This window comes from Artemia franciscana, chromosome 20 (assembly GCF_032884065.1).
Source record: "Artemia franciscana chromosome 20, ASM3288406v1, whole genome shotgun sequence".
In the NCBI taxonomy this organism is placed as follows: domain Eukaryota; kingdom Metazoa; phylum Arthropoda; class Branchiopoda; order Anostraca; family Artemiidae; genus Artemia; species Artemia franciscana.
In genome coordinates this window covers 16,273,861-16,292,916 of record NC_088882.1, presented here as the reverse complement: position 1 = coordinate 16,292,916, position 19,056 = coordinate 16,273,861, and the positions used below count along the sequence as shown (strand labels likewise).

General features: G+C 35.4%; 1 protein-coding gene across 1 annotated transcript in view; it reads right to left on the bottom strand.

Moving 5' to 3' along the window:
- Positions 1-18,301, bottom strand: part of LOC136039806 (uncharacterized) — a 39,098-nt gene extending 20,797 nt beyond the window's left edge. The window contains exon 1 of the mRNA XM_065723705.1: positions 18,240-18,301. Coding sequence (XP_065579777.1) covers positions 18,240-18,282 — 43 coding nt within the window. The 5' untranslated portion in view covers positions 18,283-18,301. The remainder of the gene's footprint in view (positions 1-18,239) is intronic.
- Between the last annotated feature and the right edge of the window lie 755 nt (positions 18,302-19,056).

Sequence of the window (19,056 nt, the reverse complement as noted above, 5' to 3'; positions counted from 1 at the left end):
TAAATGAGGGTGCACTAGTAATTTTGTGTTTGGTATTTTGAGCCTGATTTTAAATATATAAAATAAATTAAGTTTAAAGTTATCCATTAATAACTATGCACCTGAATAAAGTTTTCTAATTTTTGAAAAAGAATTTTTGAAAGAGACATCAACAAATTTAGGCTGTCACAGAACCCTATTGTAAAGGTTTAAAGCACTTATGTATAAAAATTGGAATTTTGCATTTTTCCACAGAAATAATCACACATGCACGTCAATTTGTTATTCTGCTTTTTTCAGGGGTGATTCTATCGAGCCGTTGGTCCTGGAAAATCCGTGCACTGTTCATTAAAACAGACATTTAAAATTCTAGTGCCCTTTTCGAATACCCAAACAAATTGTTCCATGGGAAAGTGGCATTTTCCGCCTGTTTATGGCACCAAAGTTTTATTTCACCACAGCGAAGACAAAGTTTTTGTCAGCTGGAAATTTTTAGATAGTCTATATATTGACTATATATTGGGTTTATATAAGACTATATACAGTGAATATATTTCAGACTATGTATTGAACTTCCTAGTTTCAGGAAAAGTAATGCCGCACCATGGCACATTCGTTTACTAGGAAAGTCAAAGATTCAACATAACATAAATCAATATATATATAAAAATAAGTTGTCTGTGTGTGTGTGTGTCGAGTGACGTCATGTTTGTATGTCGACTGACGTCATGTTTGTCACAGAGAATATAAATGACGACCGGGACCTCAAAGAGAAATTACAGACTGGGACACCTGGACACAAATCACTACCGGGACACAGGGAATGTAAATGACGACCGGGACACAGGGACACAACTACAACGGGGACGCTGGGGGCACAGGCGGGATATATAAATGACGACCGGGACACAGGGATTGTTCGAATAGAAATTACAGACCGGGACACCGAGACACAAATGACGACCAGGACCCCGGAACACATACGAGCCTGAGAAAATTTGCTGATTTTAGAAAATTGGGGGATTCATCCCCTAAAAGTCATAAAATCTTGACGAAAATCACACCATCATATTCAGCGTATCAGAAAACTCTACTGTAGAAGTTTCAAGCTCCTATCTACAAAAATGTGGAACTCTGTATTTTTTCTTAGAAGACAGATCCCGGATGCGTGTTTATTTGTTTTTCGATTTTTTTTTTCCAAGGGCGATCTTGTCGACCCAGTGGTCCTATAATGTCATGAGAGGGCTCATTCTAACGGAAGTTAAAAGTTCTAGCGCCCTTTCCAAGAAACCAAAAAATTGGAGGGCACCTAGTCCTCCTCCCACACTCTTTTCCCCCAAAGTCACTGGATCAAAATTTTGGAATAGCCATTTTGTTCAGCATAGTCGAAAAACCTAATAATTACGTCTTTCAGGACGAATTAATCCCCCATTGTCCCTAGGGGAGATGATGCAAGTTAGAAACTTTGACCATTGTTTACATATAGTACTGGTTATTGGGAAGTGTACAGACGTTTTCAGGGGGACTTTTCACGTTAAGGGGGAGGGGGTTGCGTGGGAGGATATTTCCATGTAGGAATTCATCATAAGGGAAGAAAATTTCCATGAAGGGTTCACAGGATTTTCTAACATTATTAAAAAAAACAAGGAGAAAATAAATTAAACATAAAAGTATTTTCAGCTGGAAGTAAGGAGCAGCATTAGAACCTAAGACGAATCTAAATTATTACGCATAAAAGGGGGTTCGTCTCCTCTAAAATACCTCACTCTTTACGCTAAAATATTATTAGTAATTTCAACTATTTACTCTACGGCCTTAGTGATTTAGGGGGTCATTCATAAAGAATTGGGACAAAATCCAAGCTTTAGTGTAAAGAGCAAAGTATTGACGAGGGGGCAAACACCCTCAGATACGTACTAAAGATATACAAATATAGAAGTCTTTTAAGTAAGTTAACTCGTAAGTTATATATATTTGTTACTAATAAAAACGTTCGTAGAAAAAATTGAAAGTTCTAGTTGCATTTTTAAGTAACCATAGATTGGAATGCAACTAGGCCTCCTCCCCCACCCTTTTTTATCAAAATCGTTCGATCAAAGTAATGAGAAAGCCATTTACCCCCATAAATTAGTATACAATTTTTTTTTTAATTATTCATGTGTAGTGAGCCAAAATCAAAACATGCATAAATTAAAAAACGTCCAGAAATTAAATAAGAAATAAGTTTTTTTTAACTGCAAGTAAGGAGCAATATTAAAACGTAAAAGGAGCAGAAGTTACTTGTTAAATGAAAGGGGTTGTTCCTTCCTCAACGCCTCGCTCTTCATGCTAAAGTTTTTTATTGTTTTAAAAAGTAGAGTTGTGAGAAAGAGTCAAACTTTAGCGTAAAGAACGAGGTATTGAGGAGGTGACAACCACTTTCATAATAATTTCTGTTTGTTTTAAGTTTTAATGTCGCTCCTCACTAGCAGTTAAAAATATATATAATAGTATACAGAGTTATGTGTAGTTATGTATAATTGTGCACCAGCTGTTAGCTGCTATTAGGAATGGGTGGGGTTGCTCCAGGTGCCTGAAAGAGTGTATATTGGCATTCAACTTATCTTACCTACTTGTCAAATTTTCAATACCAAAATCTCCATTAGCCTTCAGATAATTATGGAAAGGGGCCTGAAGAGGGAGGGTAGACGATAATCTCTTATATCCCCTTATTTGGACCAAGCGTGAAAACAGGGTTGCTGCCTGACAAGAAATTTATCATTCTCAAGAAGTATGCAAGATGGTGGACCCTAGAACTAACTGAACTAAGAAAAAATTATAGTTTTTGGCAAAATATTTGAAAGAATTTAATCTCTTTATTTTGAATTATTGAAGTAATAATGGTGACAAGATTTCTAATAATCAGTTTAGATTTTTTAGAGGTAAATTAACTTAAGTATTTTGGAAGACCATGCTGACTTTCCATGACGCACAAATAACAGTTCATATAGGGATAAATCCTTTTATTAGATAGTGAAAACAATGTTAGAAATTCTAGATATTTATGCTTTATCTGCTGATGACGGTCACTGTGTATGTGATCAAACTTTTAAGTGCCATTTGGAGTGACTAAACAGAGGAGAGGGCAGCTAGCCCCCTTCCTATGGCTTTTCCCCCGAAGACATCTGAATAAAACTTTGAAATGGGCATTTAGTTCATAATAGTTGAAAAGTCCAATAAGTATGCCTCTGGGGATGACATGGCCCTCCACAACCCATACCAAAAGGCCTGTAAGTATTGTAATTTGTCCATTGTTTACAGATAGTACTTACTACTGGGAAAAACATTGACTTTTTTGGGGGACGGAGGTTCTGCGGAGGGAAGCATTCTCAAGGGATAGTTTTCACTGGGGAAGCAAATTTTTTGGGGGAATATTTCTGAACTCGTATACAGTTTTCTTTGATCGGTCTTTCTTTAGTTTTGGATGCGTAATTTTACGCATAAAGAGAATATTACAGGGGAGTTATCTAGGGGAAATTTTCTGCGGGGATCAAATCGTTAGGCAGGATTTCCCGTGGAAAATATAGGCAATATCCACAAGTGTGGTGCGAGGTGAAAGTACCTCTAGTTTCTGGTGTTTATTTTAATTCTTTATTTAATTAAAGTGATTACCGATAACTTCGAAGACCACACTGCTTTTCCATGACGAAAGTAAAACAGTTCAAATTAGGGATGAAACATTTTAATTGACAGTGAACAGATATAAAATTACTTAACCGGATATTTCGAACACATATACAGTGTTCATCATCAGCAGTAAAACTCAGCAGCAGTGTTTTACTGCTAATGATGAACACTGTATATGTGTTCGAAATATCCAGTTAAATAATTTTATATCTGTTCACTGTCAATTAAAAGGTTTCATCCCCGTTTTGAACTGTTTTACTTTCGTAAAGCGATTACCTTCACAATATTAAAGAATGTTTGGTATGTCATCTTATACGTGAGAGAAAAGATGCCTAAATGAGTATGTTGTTTATTTGTAAGATCAAATGGCTCAACAATGATAATCACCCCTGAAAAAAAAAAAAACCATGTAAATTATCTATCAAGAGGGAACCCTCAAATACCAAAATCTAATTAAAGGGTTGTTGTTTACTCAGATTTTGAGGTGGATTCCTTGAACAAAACTTTTTATAGTCATATTTTCCATAGACACTAGTAGAGACAATGCCCCCTGGAGAAGAAGAGTATATTACATGATGTATCTAAATAGGAAAACGAGAAGTATTAAACTTTAAATCTAAATGAAAACCAAGCTACTTGTAGCAATTGAAAACCTCTCCCGCATCTGCACATCTGAGGATTTTCGTGGTGCTGCTTAATATGCCCCTCAACTTCTCCAGCTTTGTCCCGGTAAAAATCTGAATGCAAGCTTTCACAACCCAGTGTAATACCCTCCCCCAAATATTCTTCTTTAAATAGCTAACGGTTCACCGAGAGATAGAGACTTTGGGTATGAAAGCCCAGTTTTCTTAGAATATAAGTACACTCCCCCTACCTGCACAAACGTCAGCCAATCCTCCTCCATAATGATTATGGCCAAATTAAATACGGTTTTATGCAATTTGATACAGCCTCAAACGAATAAACTTAGTTAAATATAGTTCAAAATAAATCTGTATTTTAAGAGTTTACATTGCGTAGACATCATGCATCTTTAGGATCGAGTGCTCCACAGCGCGGCATTACTGTCACTAAAACCGGAAAGCCCAACGGATAGTTTTTTGATAATTTGCGACCAATTACCTCGATGGCTTTTTAGTACACTTTGAGCCAAAATTGTCATTTTATGCCGCAAAATGGCAGAAAAAAACACTCTACTATATTGTTACTTAAACAGGAGAGTAAAACTCCCAATTTCCTTCCCAATGAATCCAGAACTATTCTGAGAAAATGAAGGAGAAAATTTCAACGGAGGGGAAATTTTCTGTTGGGTAATTTTCTAGGGAAAGGAGTTTCCCACCGGGAGAAGAAATTTTCAGTTGGAAGGATATCCCGAGGGGGGATTTTCCGAGAGGAGTTTCACAGGGAAATTTTTACGCCAGGGAGAGGAGTGTAACATCCCGTTGGGGAATTTTCTGGGGAGTGACACCTAGCACCAGTATTAAGAACCCATTTTTTTTACCCTACATCAAAAGACAAGCTGTACAAAAATTGTGGCCCGATACTGCTTTCAAGGAATATGATGAAACAATGGTTGAAATTATTAAGTCATGCTGTACGTATGAAGAAGGATAGATTGTTGAAGATCCTGCTTTTTGAACTCTGGAGTTAACACAAATCAGGTTGTTCTCAAATGGGGTGGGAAAAAGTCATAACGGAGTTAAAAGAAATTAGAAATTCATCAGAGGGAGAAAAAAGCTGAAGCTTTGAATAGATCTATGTGAAAAAGGAGCATAAGCAGCTTTATCGGCCTTAGCCAGCCTTGTGATGCAATTAATTTTTAATAGTAATGCAATTTTTGATTATCCTTTGCCTTTCCTGTGAGGTTTAAGTCTATAGTATGTCTTAAAAGTAAATATTGTTTTATTAAACAATATTATATATATATATATATATATATATATATATATATATATATATATATATATATATATATATATATATATATATATATATATATATATATATATATATATATATATATATATATATATATATATATATATATATATATATATATATATATATATATATATATATATATATATATATATATATATATATATATATATATATATATATATATATATATATATATATATATATATATATATATATATATATATATATATATATATATATATATATATATATATATATATATATATATATATATATATATATATATATATATATATATATATATATATATATATATATATATATATATCTAGCTGTTGGGGTGGCGCTTCGCGCCACCCCAACACCTAGTTGGTGGGGCGCTTCGCACCCCCCAAGCCCCCCCGCGCGCGTAAGTCGTTACGCGCCATATTAGTTACGCGCCATTGTAGTTGTGTCCCTGTGTCCCACCTGTGAATAGAGATAGATATAAATATATGTTTTTAACTACGTAAAACATGCAAATATACAACATTCTTCGCTGTCCCATTGTCTGTGCATATAAATAGATTGTCAGGTTTACTGACTCTTGAACATGCAACATATAATTATCCATGGGAAAAACAATCCGTATTCAGATCTATACCTCATTATTCTAATGATGTGTCCCTGTGTCCCGGTCGTCATTTATATTCCCTGCGTCCCGGTCGTCATTTGTGTCCCGGTGTCCCAGTTTGTAATTTCTCTTTGAGTATCCCGGTCGTCATTTATATTCCCTGTGTCCCGGTGTCCCGGTCGTCGTTTGCGTCCCGGTCTGTAATTTCTATTCGAACAATCCCTGTGTCTCAGTCGTCATTTATATATCCCGCCTGTGCCCCCGGCGTCCCCGTTGTAGTTGTGTCCCTGTGTCCCGGTCGTCATTTATATTCCCTGTGTCCCGGTCGTGATTTGTGTCCGGGTGTCCCAGTCTGTAATTTCTCTTTGAGGTTCCCGGTCGTCACTTATATTCCCTCTGTCTCGGTCGTCATTTGTGTCCCGGTCTGTAATTTCTCCTTGAGTGTTTTTTCTTTTTAGTTTTTTTTTTAGTTTTTTACCTTTTTTCTTTTTTCAGTTTTCTTTTTCTTCTTTATTTTTCAGCGTCACTATGAAGTACATATCGACGAACCTTTGTTTTTTTAACTTAAATCTGGTAGGCATTGATGACCTTATCCAAGTCAAAATCCCAAACCCAATCATCATCGCTATCATTTTCAGTTTTGATATGTTTTGACTCTCGCTGTCCAGGTGGATTTTCATCTAACTGCGCGGTTTTGCGTTCTTTAGCCGCAAGCCTGTTTTCTTGCTGTTCTTGTGATTCCTCGGAACGCTTTCTTTTCTTACTTTCTCTATCAGCAGCAAGTTTTTTGGCATAAACTCTTTGAGCAGCTTCCTCGGCTGTTGCCATTGTAGGTTCTTCAGTCATTTTACAATTAAACATTTTTTCGTGAACAAATGTCTTAAATACCGTTAATGACGTCACCGTCAAAGCAAAAATGACGACAACTAATTTCATGACGTCAGTCAACACAGAAACATGACGTCACCTGATCCACAGACAGACAGACAACTTATTTTTATATATATAGATATATATATATATATATATATATATATATATATATATATATATATATATATATATATATATATATATATATATATATATATATATATATATATATATATATATATATATATATATATATATATATATATATATATATATGTAAATATATACTTTTTATAATTAAGCTTAAATTTTGAAGAATTACAGCTTTTTTGGTTCTTTTAAATGTATAAAAATACTAACCGAGGCTTTATAAGTTCATCTAGATCTATAAAATAATTGCGGGTGATGATCTGATTTTCCTTTTTTAGGAAACGGAGAAAAATGAGGAATTGCATCCAAGTAAGTGTTGCGAGTAAAAGCAATACATACAGTAACATATCAAGTCTATGATATTAAGGGAAGGAAGCTTTTAGAGCCTTAATAGTGGCTAATGGAGCATAAACCTACCATATATCTTATAATTTTTGCTACTGTATAGATAGACAAATGCAAATTATTGAAAAACAGAAATCAATGAGCCAAATTAGAAATTCTATAGGGTTTCATAAAAAAGAATTGTGAATATCCCAATAGAAACATAAATTATATTTAAGTTAAGTTTATCTTTTCCCCCCAATTTCTTGGCTAATTTTGTTGCTTAAGACAGTTTATGTAATTGAAAAGATTTCAATAAACTAATGAGAGTTTTTGGCCTTAACCAATTACATCTGCCCGACTTAGAATCGGGTCCTCCTCCACTTTGAGACGCATATATTCTGGCTGATTCTGCGCTAGTGACCAAATATCCTCGATTGACCTGTCTGCAATAGCAGTCTCCTTTCATAGCGAACGACCCAGTGTGCTCAGCTTCCAATCCTGCTGATTTCCAGCTCAAAATATATAAAGATAGCCGTCCTTTCTTCATCATATTCCACGGATATCTCCAATGCGTTGCCTGAATATTAATAAAAAAACAAGATTTTTTTAAAATGAAGGTAAGGAGCAAAATTAAAACTTAAAACGAACAGAAATTATTCCGTACATGTCAAGGCCTGTCCCTTCACAGACGCTTTGCTCTTTACGCTATAGTTTTTTATTGTTTTAAAAAGTAGAGTTGTGATAAAAAGTCAATTTTTAGCGTAGAGAGCGAACCGTTGAGGAGAGGACAGCCCCTTTTACATACGGAATAATTTCTGTTTATTTTAAGCTCTAATGTCGCTCCTTACTTTCAGTTTAAAAAAAAACTTGTTTTTTTTCTGAATGTTTGTCAACTAACACAGGTTCAAATTTGGCTTACCGTACATGAAAATTAAAATAATATTTGCGTATGAATGCAAGTTTATTCCATATATGAAATGTTTCCCTTTCTATTACCTTACTCTTTACGCTAAAGCTGTTAGCACTCTTAAAAAAGCTTCAAAGTCTAATTAAACAGCCCCGTGTTTCAGTAGTCTCTCTTAAAACATTGGGATAAACAATCAAACCTAAGCGTAAGGAGCAAACTATTGAGAAAGGATAACCTTTCATTTACGGAATAATTTCTGTTCGTTCTAAGTTTCAATGCTGCTCCTTACTTTCATTAAAAAGCATCTCCGCCAAACTTGCCTCACCCTCCATAAAATATATCTCCTCCCCTTACGGAAAACTCATCCACGGAAATTTTATCCAACACTAAGTACCCCCCCCCCGTCAAATTCCTTCCAGACAGTTCTATCCTCGCTGAAAATCCTCCTCCCCATAAAATTGCTTGCAAACGATTCAATCTGAAAAATTCTCCTCAGCATTCTTTCATTTGAATAAGACTTTAATCTCTAATCGGTTTCTCGATCACTCCAGAAATGCCCCCTCCCGTGGGATTTATTTCCCGGAAATCACAACATGTGGAAAATAGCTCCCGGAAAGTTCCTCCGGAACATCTTCACATATAAAAATTTGGCAAAGAGAATGTAGGACAACTAAAAAGAACTCCGTATAGTATTTCTGTCAAATCTCTCCGGTGTAATATTTACCCTGGAAAATTCAACCCTGAAAATTTCCTTCCCAAGGAAGAATCTCCCCATAGAAGTTTACCCCAAGCACATGCCCCCCACCAAAAAATGTCTCTATGCTTCCCAGTAACAAATATTATACGTGAACAATGGGCAAATTTCATAACTTACAGGCCCCTTCCGACGGACTGTGGGGGGTCATTTCCCCCTAAAGACATAGTTATTTAATCTTTCAACTATACTGAACAAAATAGCTATCTTAAAAGTTTGATCCGATAACTTTTGGAAAAAACAGGCGTGAAAAGGGGCCCAGGTGCCCTCCAATCTTTTTGGTCAATAAAAAAGGGTACTAGAACTTTTGATTTCCGTTCCAATACACTCTCCCCGATCTTCTAGAACCTATTTCTTAATATGATCACCCTGAGAACATTATTTTTATCCCGTGACGGTAAATGTTTTTTCAAGCCTGTTTCTAGTTTGATTAGTAGTGGGGGAGGGCAAAGATACTGGATTTGTATCACGAGTGACACCCAGAAGATATAGGTGATGCTTATAAATGGCTTTTACAACAGGTTTTATGTACAGCAGGATTCCAGTGGTGCAGTTTTCATTACGATCCATCACCATTTTCGTGGGGTTTCAGGCTATTTTTCAAAATTTCCAGAAGTTTGTTTTCTGATAAACTTTTACCATTAAAATTAGCCAAAGTAAAATCTTTCGTTCCTGGATCACCTTCCAATGGCAATTTCTTCTCACTGGCCCGTTTTTTTTTTTTTTTTTTTTTTTTTTGTCAAAACCTGTTATAAAATTTTTAGTTTCTATGGTTTAGAGTTTGTTCTTTGCTATCTGACGCTGCAACCATGATTATCCAGTCGGTGCAACTATCCTAAAACGGTAATATCATTTTATAAGGAAAAGAGGTTATTTTTCCCCACATTGATTCACAGTCATGGTACTGACAAAGGTTATTATTGAATGACCACATCTTGAGCTTCTGTAAGCCTCTGGGACGTTTCCATGCACTACTTAGTTGAGAAAAATCTATCCCTGCATCACATCGTCAAGATAGGAAAATTCAGTCACCTCTTCAATATTATTTTCTACCTTTTGAAGGTAAACTACTTAACTATTAATGAATGGACTTTGCGTAGCCTTAGTCTAGGTGACATTTATCTGTATGTTGCATGGGTGATTTCGTTACAAAATTATTTACATTATTCTGGATAGTTTCCTTGAAGAGTGTTAGCACAGTGACATCATCCAAGAGAGAAGCACCACTAGTTTACTGCTCACGACTGGATTAGACTCCTTCCCAAATTGAGATGTTTGAATTGTTTCATTGCACACAGTGGTTCTTCATAAAAAAAAAATTCATAAAAAAATTTACAATTTTCAAAGATATTCGACAATACAGTAGAACTCACCGGATCCGGTGCTAAGCACTCACCGGTGCACAGTCAAAGGCTTTCAGTAAGCACAGTAAGCACGCATCCGGTCTAAGCACTCGCCGGTGCACAGTCAAAGGCTTTCAGTAAGCATTAAGCACGCATCCGGACTAAGCACTCACCGGTGCACAGTCAAAGGCTTTCAAAAAGCCAACAAGGAGGATCTTGACTTGCCGTTCATTCGATCCCTCGTTTAGAACATATTTACAAGATAGAACAGTATGTACTTGGACGAAACCACTAATGTTCGTACTGAACGGTGTTAGGCTTACTACTCCTGAAAGCCTCCCTACAGAAAATATCGCAGATAATTTCCTGCGTGGAAATCCCTCCCCAGGGAAAAATTCCGAGGGAAAATTTTCCCTTTGCTTACACTCCTCGCTGTGAAAAATTATCCCCAGGATAATTGCTTCCCAAGGAAAATTCACTCCGCATACAAAATTGAGCAGCCACAGGGACAGTATGACAAAAAAAATAATGAAGAAAAGAATGATTTTTAGAATATTTTAGCAATGTTCCAAAATAAAGGCTGAATATGTGGTGTAGAATGCCTTATACTGTTTATTTTTACATTTATTTTTTATTTTCATTGTTTCTTTTTCGTGTGCCGGGACGTTAAAAAATAATATAGCATGTCAAGGTAAGATTACTTAATATTGAGACAGTAGGGGTGGTGTTAACCACAAAGGCAAAACTTATTAGACACTTCGAAGTTTTTGAACAAAACAAATATATCAAAGTTTGAACTAATATCATAAGGGTTAAGAGAGAGCAGGGTAGTAGAAGAGAAAGCAAGATGCTAATTGCCCTTAAGTACCTTTCAGCCTTTAAAAAGGACACAGGAACTTTTAATTTTCAATCGTTATGATCCTCCTCCCAAGTTTCTAAGATAGTCCTTTCTACTTGAAGTGGGTAGGAAAAGCGTTTTCTTATAACTTTTATTATCTATAAAGTTACAAGTTTTCTTATAACTATAGTTCGATTTATTATCGTTCCTAAAATGTTTCAAATCTTAAGTAAAACATGTTTCAAAGGAAACCTACAAACATAAAAAAGACTGCGTTATGATTTGAGAGCCCTCTTTTAGGATTTAAGCTTTAAGCTCATAAAAGTCATCTTCATTCCTCTAAAACGGACCCTTTATAGCCGTCCACAGATGGGCTGAAGACTCTTTATTGCTTTCTCAAAACAATCCCTTTTATTTACTGTTGACTCAATGATGTTTACACTGAAATATGATTGTGGTTTCGTCCTTTGTGGTTTCTCTCTTCTAACATATTTCAGCTAGTCAATATAAATCAATAGACAACAATTTTTTTGCCAAAGGCGCTTCATGTGGAAGAGGTGGTCGTATAAACTTCACATAAACTTTTATACTCTTTCGATTACTACTACTAATAATAACTCACCGCAGCACCAAGCAGGCTGAGGCCCACACGGCTACGCACGCTCCTCCTCCAGTCTAATTAATTCAAGGCCTCCCTCTTTATACCCTCCTAGGAAGTTCCCATTTCCTTTAAATCCTTATTCATGATATCCTCCCACCCCTGACGAGGATGAAGTGCTTTCCGTTTAGCCCCAGACGATGGCCAAAAAGGACAATCTTCGGCAATCTGTCATCTTTCATCCAAAGAACGTGGCCTAGCCATCTCAACCTTTCTTTCATTATAGCCCTAGAAAGTGGGATTGAACAACATTTTTCGTACAACCTACTGTTTTAAATACGGTCAGTCAGTCGGGTACCCAGAACAATTCTTAGGCGATTTCTCTGGATAACATCTAGTAAATTTTCATCCGCTTTTCAGAGCACCCATGCTTCCGAGCCATATTTGACCACTGTCACCATTGTAGCTTCTTTCGATTAGAAATTCAAAGTTCAAGTGTTCCTTTTAACGGTCAAAGTGATCGAAAGGTAACCAACCTCCCCCCCACACCTTTGTTTCCCCAACATACCCAATCAAAATTTTAAAAGAGCCATTTTGTTTAAAAAAGTCCAAATAACAATGCCCCGGGGGAAGAGAAATCATCATTATTAACGTATACCCATTATAACGTATATTTGGAAAGAGGACAGATTTGATCCTGGATCTCCAAAAAGCTTAGGGTATTAAGGTGAAACTTTTAGAAAATTCTGAGAGGAATGCCAATAACTTGTTTAAAGTTAGCCGTTAACAGTTTCTTGTACTATTTTTAAATTATTTGAGTCAGTTATTTTGGATGAAATTGCTTCTAAATGTTATGTTCCATCCCACCAGTTTGGTTATTTAAAAGGTATTAGCCGGGAGCATACCCTTTTTGCTTTAATGAATGTTCTTGATGATGCAGAAAGAAATAGATCCCATATTATCCTTTGTGCTTTAGATATTGCTCGAGCTTTCGAGTCTTGCATTTTTTCCCTTGTTTTACTTGAAGCGTATAAAAGAGGGGTAAATTTTTGTATAGTAAAGTGCCTTCCATATATGTACCATCACCTTAAGGCGAAGTTAAAGGGGGGATCTTCCCTTTTTGATATTTTGAAAGGAGTCCGTCAAGGTGGCCTTACTTCGCCTTCTTTATTTAATAACTCTGTTTTACATGCCCAAAATTCCGTTAATTTTTGTTTTATTTACCGGGATTTAATTTGTCATTAATGACATTTGCAGATTATGGTTTGAATTTAAGCCGTACTTTTAGTGGATGTGGAAACGTGTTTTATAAGCTTTATAATGAATATAAAGATATTGGGCTTTCTTTTAATGTAGAAAAAACTGCTGTCGTAGCTTCCAATTTTAAAGAGACAAATGGCCCTATTTTTTTATCTTTAGCTAATGCTCAAGTCCCTCTTTCTCAAAAATTATTTTACCTTGGAATGCCTATTGGAAAAAATATGAAAGAAAAATATGAAAGAAAAAATACATAAATTAAATCTTGCGAAAATTTATAATAGCCTAGTTGTACCTCATGTCCTTTCTCTTTGTCTGGTCTGGCAGATTTTTAGTGAGCCTAAGAAACTATCTGTTCGTACAGTATATTTTCGTTATGTTGAATTCCTTCTCAGTTACCCTCCTTGGACTAGAAATAGTTACTTAATGAACAAATTCCACCTAGTTTATTAAATTTCCACCTGTGTTATTGATAAAAGGCGACATGATTTTCGTTCTTCTATGTCGATAGTATCTCATCCATGGTCAGCATTATTTATTTAACTGTTTGTTGGTGTTGGTTCGTATTTATTCATAGCTTTTTTTATTGTTTTTCTCTTATTACTCCATCTAACGCGCGTTTCGCCTTTTTTTTTGTATATGACTTATATATAAATTGAATTGAGTTGAATATATATGTTGACTTGTTTAATCGAGTTTTTTACAGAATAGTGACATAGTTTTAAGCTCAAATGTTCAGACTTCAATTAGGACTTGTTTTTGTGCAAGATTAGGAAAATTATTATCAATAAGACTAAGTCACTAGGACTAGGAATAATCAGACAGTTCGGGGTAACGAACTGTAAGTAAGGAGCGACCTGTCTCAAAAGAAAACGAAACTCTAAAAACGGAACTTCGATACCAGTAGATACATCAAAAGAATTGAATTTTTATGTTGATATCAAATATTAAGCTTTAATCAAATTTAGTCCTACCCATCAAAAGTTACGAGCCTGAGAAAAATTTGCCTCATTTTTGAAAAAGGGGGCAACAACACTTAAAAGTCATAGAATCTAAATGAAAATCACACAATCACATTCAGCGTACCAAAGAACCTGACTGTAGCAGTTTCATGCTCCTAAATGCAAAACAGTGGATTTTTTTTGCCAGGAGAAAGATCACGGATGCGTGTTTATTTCTTTTTTGTTTTTTCCCCAGGGGTGATCGTGTCGACCTAGTGGCCTTAGAATATTGGAAGAGGGGTTGTCATTCAAACGGATATTAAAAGTTTTAGTGCCCTTTTTGAGTGACCAAAACCTGGGGGGTACTAGGCCCCCTCACACATTCATTTTTTCGTAAAATCACCCGATCAAAATTTTGATATAGATATTTTGTTCAGCATAGTCGACAATTCTAAAAAATATGAATTTGAAGATGACTTAATTCCCCACAGTCACTAGGGAAAGGATTGCAAATTATGAAATATGCCCATTGTTTACATATAGTATTTGCTAGTGGGAAGTATACATACGTTTTTATGGTGGATTTCTTCTGGTGGAGGAGGTCGGGGGAGGGTGTTTCATTGGAGGACCTTTCCATGGAAGAACTTTTCATGGGGGAAGGAAATTTTCCATAAAAGGGGCGCCGGATTTCCCAGCCATATTTAAAAACGATCAGAAATTAAATATGAAAGACAATTATTTTCAACTGAAAGTAAGGAGCAACATTAAAACTTAAAATGAACAGAAATTATTACGTATATGAGGGGGTTCCCCCCTCGTTAATACCTCGCTCTTTACGCTAAAGATTTTTAGTAGTTTCAAAAGAGCTATTTATTCTACCTAAACGACTTTTTTGATTTAATGTGTCATTATTAAAGGATCAGAACAAAATTTGAATTTTAGCGGAAAGAGTGGGTATTTACAAGGGCTACCCCCTCATATATGTAACAGTTTCTTTTCGTTTTGAGTTTTAATGTTGCTTCTTACTTTCAGCTAAAAATACTTGTTTTTTACTTTATAAACAGGAAGAGGTGATGTTGGGTAACAAACTGTAGTAAGGAGCGACCCGGCTCAATAGTAACCAGTATAATCGTATCTCAAAATGCAATAACGAACCCTCGGACGGCAAGTATTTTCCCCAAACGTCACTCACCATCCAGATTACGACAGCCTCGAGCTGTTTCTGAGCCTATACCAGTTTTGTCCCCCATTCGCTGCGTTACTTCCAGATATGAAAAAACCTTTGTCCCCTTCATCACAGAAAAAATAAATAAAATAGCCAACTAGTTTCTCCCCCCTTTTTTTTCATTTGAGGTGCTATAGGTCGTTGCACTAATTTGCTTGCCCCCCGCTGTTTTTGGTCTAGTTTCCCTTTTAATTCATGTTTGTTTTTCGTGTGTTTTATGCTTCGTTCTTTCTTTTTGCGAGTTTTTGGACTTTTTTAGTGTCTCTTTTAATTTGTAGATATATATGTTTATTTCTTGTTCTTTTCTGTATTATTAGATTTTTCTGTCCCCTTCCCTTTTTTTCTGACTTGTATTTGTTCAAGTTTAGTTTGACCGATTTTTTTTTTTTGACTGATAATATGATTATTCATTATTATTAGTGTTTTTTGCTTTGTTGGCTTTGTTAGTCGACTCCGAAGTCCGAATTCGGCCCTTTGAGGGAGTGTCATAGTGATCTTTTTGAAATAAATATCTTATCTTATCTCTCCTACCAAAACTCTAAAAACGGATTTTTTATAAGAATAGTTACAGCAAAAGAATTGCATTTTAATACTGATTTTAAATATATAAGTTTCATCAAGTTTAGACTTCCCATCAAAAGTTACGAGCCTGAGAAAATTTGCCTCATTTTTGAAAATAGGGGGAAACACCCATTAACAGTCAAAGAATCTTAACGATGAATTAAAGTTTTTTACTGTTTTAAAAAGTAGAGTTGAGAGAAAGAGTCAAAATTCAGCGTAAAGAGCTGGTCGTTGGGGAGGAACAGCCCCTTTCATATATGGTTTCTGTTGATTCTAAGTTTTAATGTCGCTCCTTACTTTCAGTTAAAAAAAACTTGCTTTTTTATTTAATTTTATTAGTAAAGATGGTTATGTAGTGAAAATGTTAGAAGTAGAATGGCCAACGCCCACGCTTTTTTCTACAACTGAAAACAAAATTTGGAAGGATTAGAATCTAAATCTCGAACCAAAATTAGAATGTTGGAAGCTATAGTGATGACAAAGGTCAAGTTTGGTTCTGGGGCACAGGTGCTTTTGGGTATCCGAATGAGAGAAGGGATGAGTTTGCTAGGGCACATTCTGCAGATGAAGGATGACAGATTTTCTTAATTGGACAACCGTCCAGGGCTAAACAAAAGCAGGTTGTCTCCGAATAGGGTGAGAGGATGTCCTAAGGGAAGATGCAAGGAAAATGGGAACATCTTCAGGTAATGTAAAGGGGAAGGCTTTGAATAGATTGTGATGGACAAGGAGCGTGCGAAGCTGTGTTAGCCTCAAGTGGCTGGGTGCTCCAGTGAGCTGTTTGTAGTAGTAGTAGTTTTAGTTTAACTATATTATATTGCATCGAAGCTTGTTCTTGTTAATGAATCTGTCAAGCTCAAAAAAGATTATAGAAATTGACAAATTAAACGTTTTCAACCTGACCATAGAATTATGTAACACTGTAAAGAATATCAGCTAAGTTTTCCAAATTAGCGTAGGCTTCAAGTAAACGCTATTAGCAAGATCTTAGACCTGCGTAAAAAAAAATAAAAGCTTTAAAAGCCTAGTTCATTTGTAACATTTGACAGACTGATAAATATAAAACTAAATCTCAATAACAGTATAAATTGGGCTTTTCAAAATTACGCGTAAGGGAGTCCTGATAAGTAATTTAAAGCTCTAAATAAAACACACACAAAAACAATCTCAGTTTTAAGTATATATTTCATCCTCATTATTATTATTATTTAAGATGACTTAAACAACAAACATGTCTTTTTAGATAATTCATTGCTTCCATGAAAGCTTGTCGACTTTGTCTGCGCATATAACCACTGAACTGTTCCGCAGCAGTAAATAAGCGAAATTCTTCTAAAAACTAGTCTTTTTTTGTCTACTGAAAAAATTGCCTTCATAATAATCTATGACATGATTTATTACAGTTATTAAATGAAAAACGCAAGCTTTTTCAACTGAAAGTAACGAGCGACAATAAAACTTAATTGTCCTGTGGTGGCGCAGTGGATTTGACCTTAGCTTGGTAATACGGGACCCAGAGATCGAATCACGCTGCAGGAATGCACTGCAGGGCCGACGCAAGGACCTTAGTAGTCAAGAAGCGTCGTTAATTCTTAAATAAATAAATAAAACTTAAAACAAAAAGAAATTATTCCGTATGTGAAAGGGACTGTCCCCTTCTCAACGTCCCACTCTTTACGCTGAAGTTTGTCTCTTTGTCACAGTTCTACTTTTTAAAACTGCAAAAAATGTCCGTTTTTAGAGTCTGGGTTACTATTGAGCCGGGTCGCTCCTTTCTACAGTTTGTTACCACAAACTGTTCGAAAGTATTGACAGTAATACCGACCAGCAAAATTCTTTTGTTCGTGTCTCCAAAAAATATCTATTGTTATGTCATTCATTCTATGTAATTCATTCTAAGGTTCTGTATGTAATTCTTCAAATAACTTTTACCTCCCCAAAGCACACCAAGCTGTATAAGCACAGCTGGACTTTTTTTTTATACATTCTTTCAAAGTGTTGTTAAAAATCCTTCATGACTGCTGAAAAAGAATTCATTTTATGATAATGCTGAAAATAAGAATCTTTGACACTTATATTTGAACTTTTGGTGAAGGGGGCAGTGAATTAAAGGTCCCCAAAGTTTTGGTTTCTCTGGATGTCTCGACAAGCCTCAGTATTATTTCCATTTTCCAAAATCCCAAGGAGTCCTTTGTGACTGAACAGTAGCGGCAAACGCAAGAAGCGTGGGACCACTCCTGTTTCAAATAATTAATAAATAGTTTACCTTTCTTCAAAGTTTTGTCTCTGAACTTATTAAATACAAGCATCACTTCTACAGTTATCACGAAGACTGGTAGAAGGCTCTGTTTTTGTTCCCATGCTAGAAAGTTTTGAGTTGCGCTAGATGATAAGAAAAAGGTTGTCTCAAGGAAATGTTACTAAATAAGAACTATTATCAACCCCCAACCATGAACCTATATCCTATGCAAAAGGAATAAAAGCAAAACTAAAAAGTATTGGTGTGCCAATTGATTCATAGATACACGTATAATTTTTATTAGTTCTCTTGAGGGGGAGGAGCTAATAGAAATTACCATTATCCTTGCTACCCCTCCTATTTGTTCAAGGTCATTATTTTGTATATTACTTATCCCTAACTAAAATGTTTAGATCCTTACAAATGTGCTGATTTTAGGCACAAGGTAAAAATACCGTTACATATTTATGCGTCCAAAAGGATAACTCCTACCCTATAGGGTTAAAATTAAATTTGATAAAAATGTACAAATGTTTTTAATCATCTGATAAGTATGAAAATATTCCGTATGTGAAGGGGGCTGTCAACTCACTCCTCCCATATAGTCGTATTCCTTCGAGGCTGTACAGAGGGGAATGGATCTATGTTCAATCGAAAATTCAAAAATAAATGAAAAATATACTGGCGGTCTCGTTAGTTGTTGTATTAACATAGAAAAAAAATAAATTCAAATGACAATAAAGAACAACGTATAGCTTTAAAAGAACATAAATTATTCGGTATATGAGAGGGGTTCCCCTCTCCTTACGCTATTAATTAATACTATTAACCAGAGAAAAGCAAA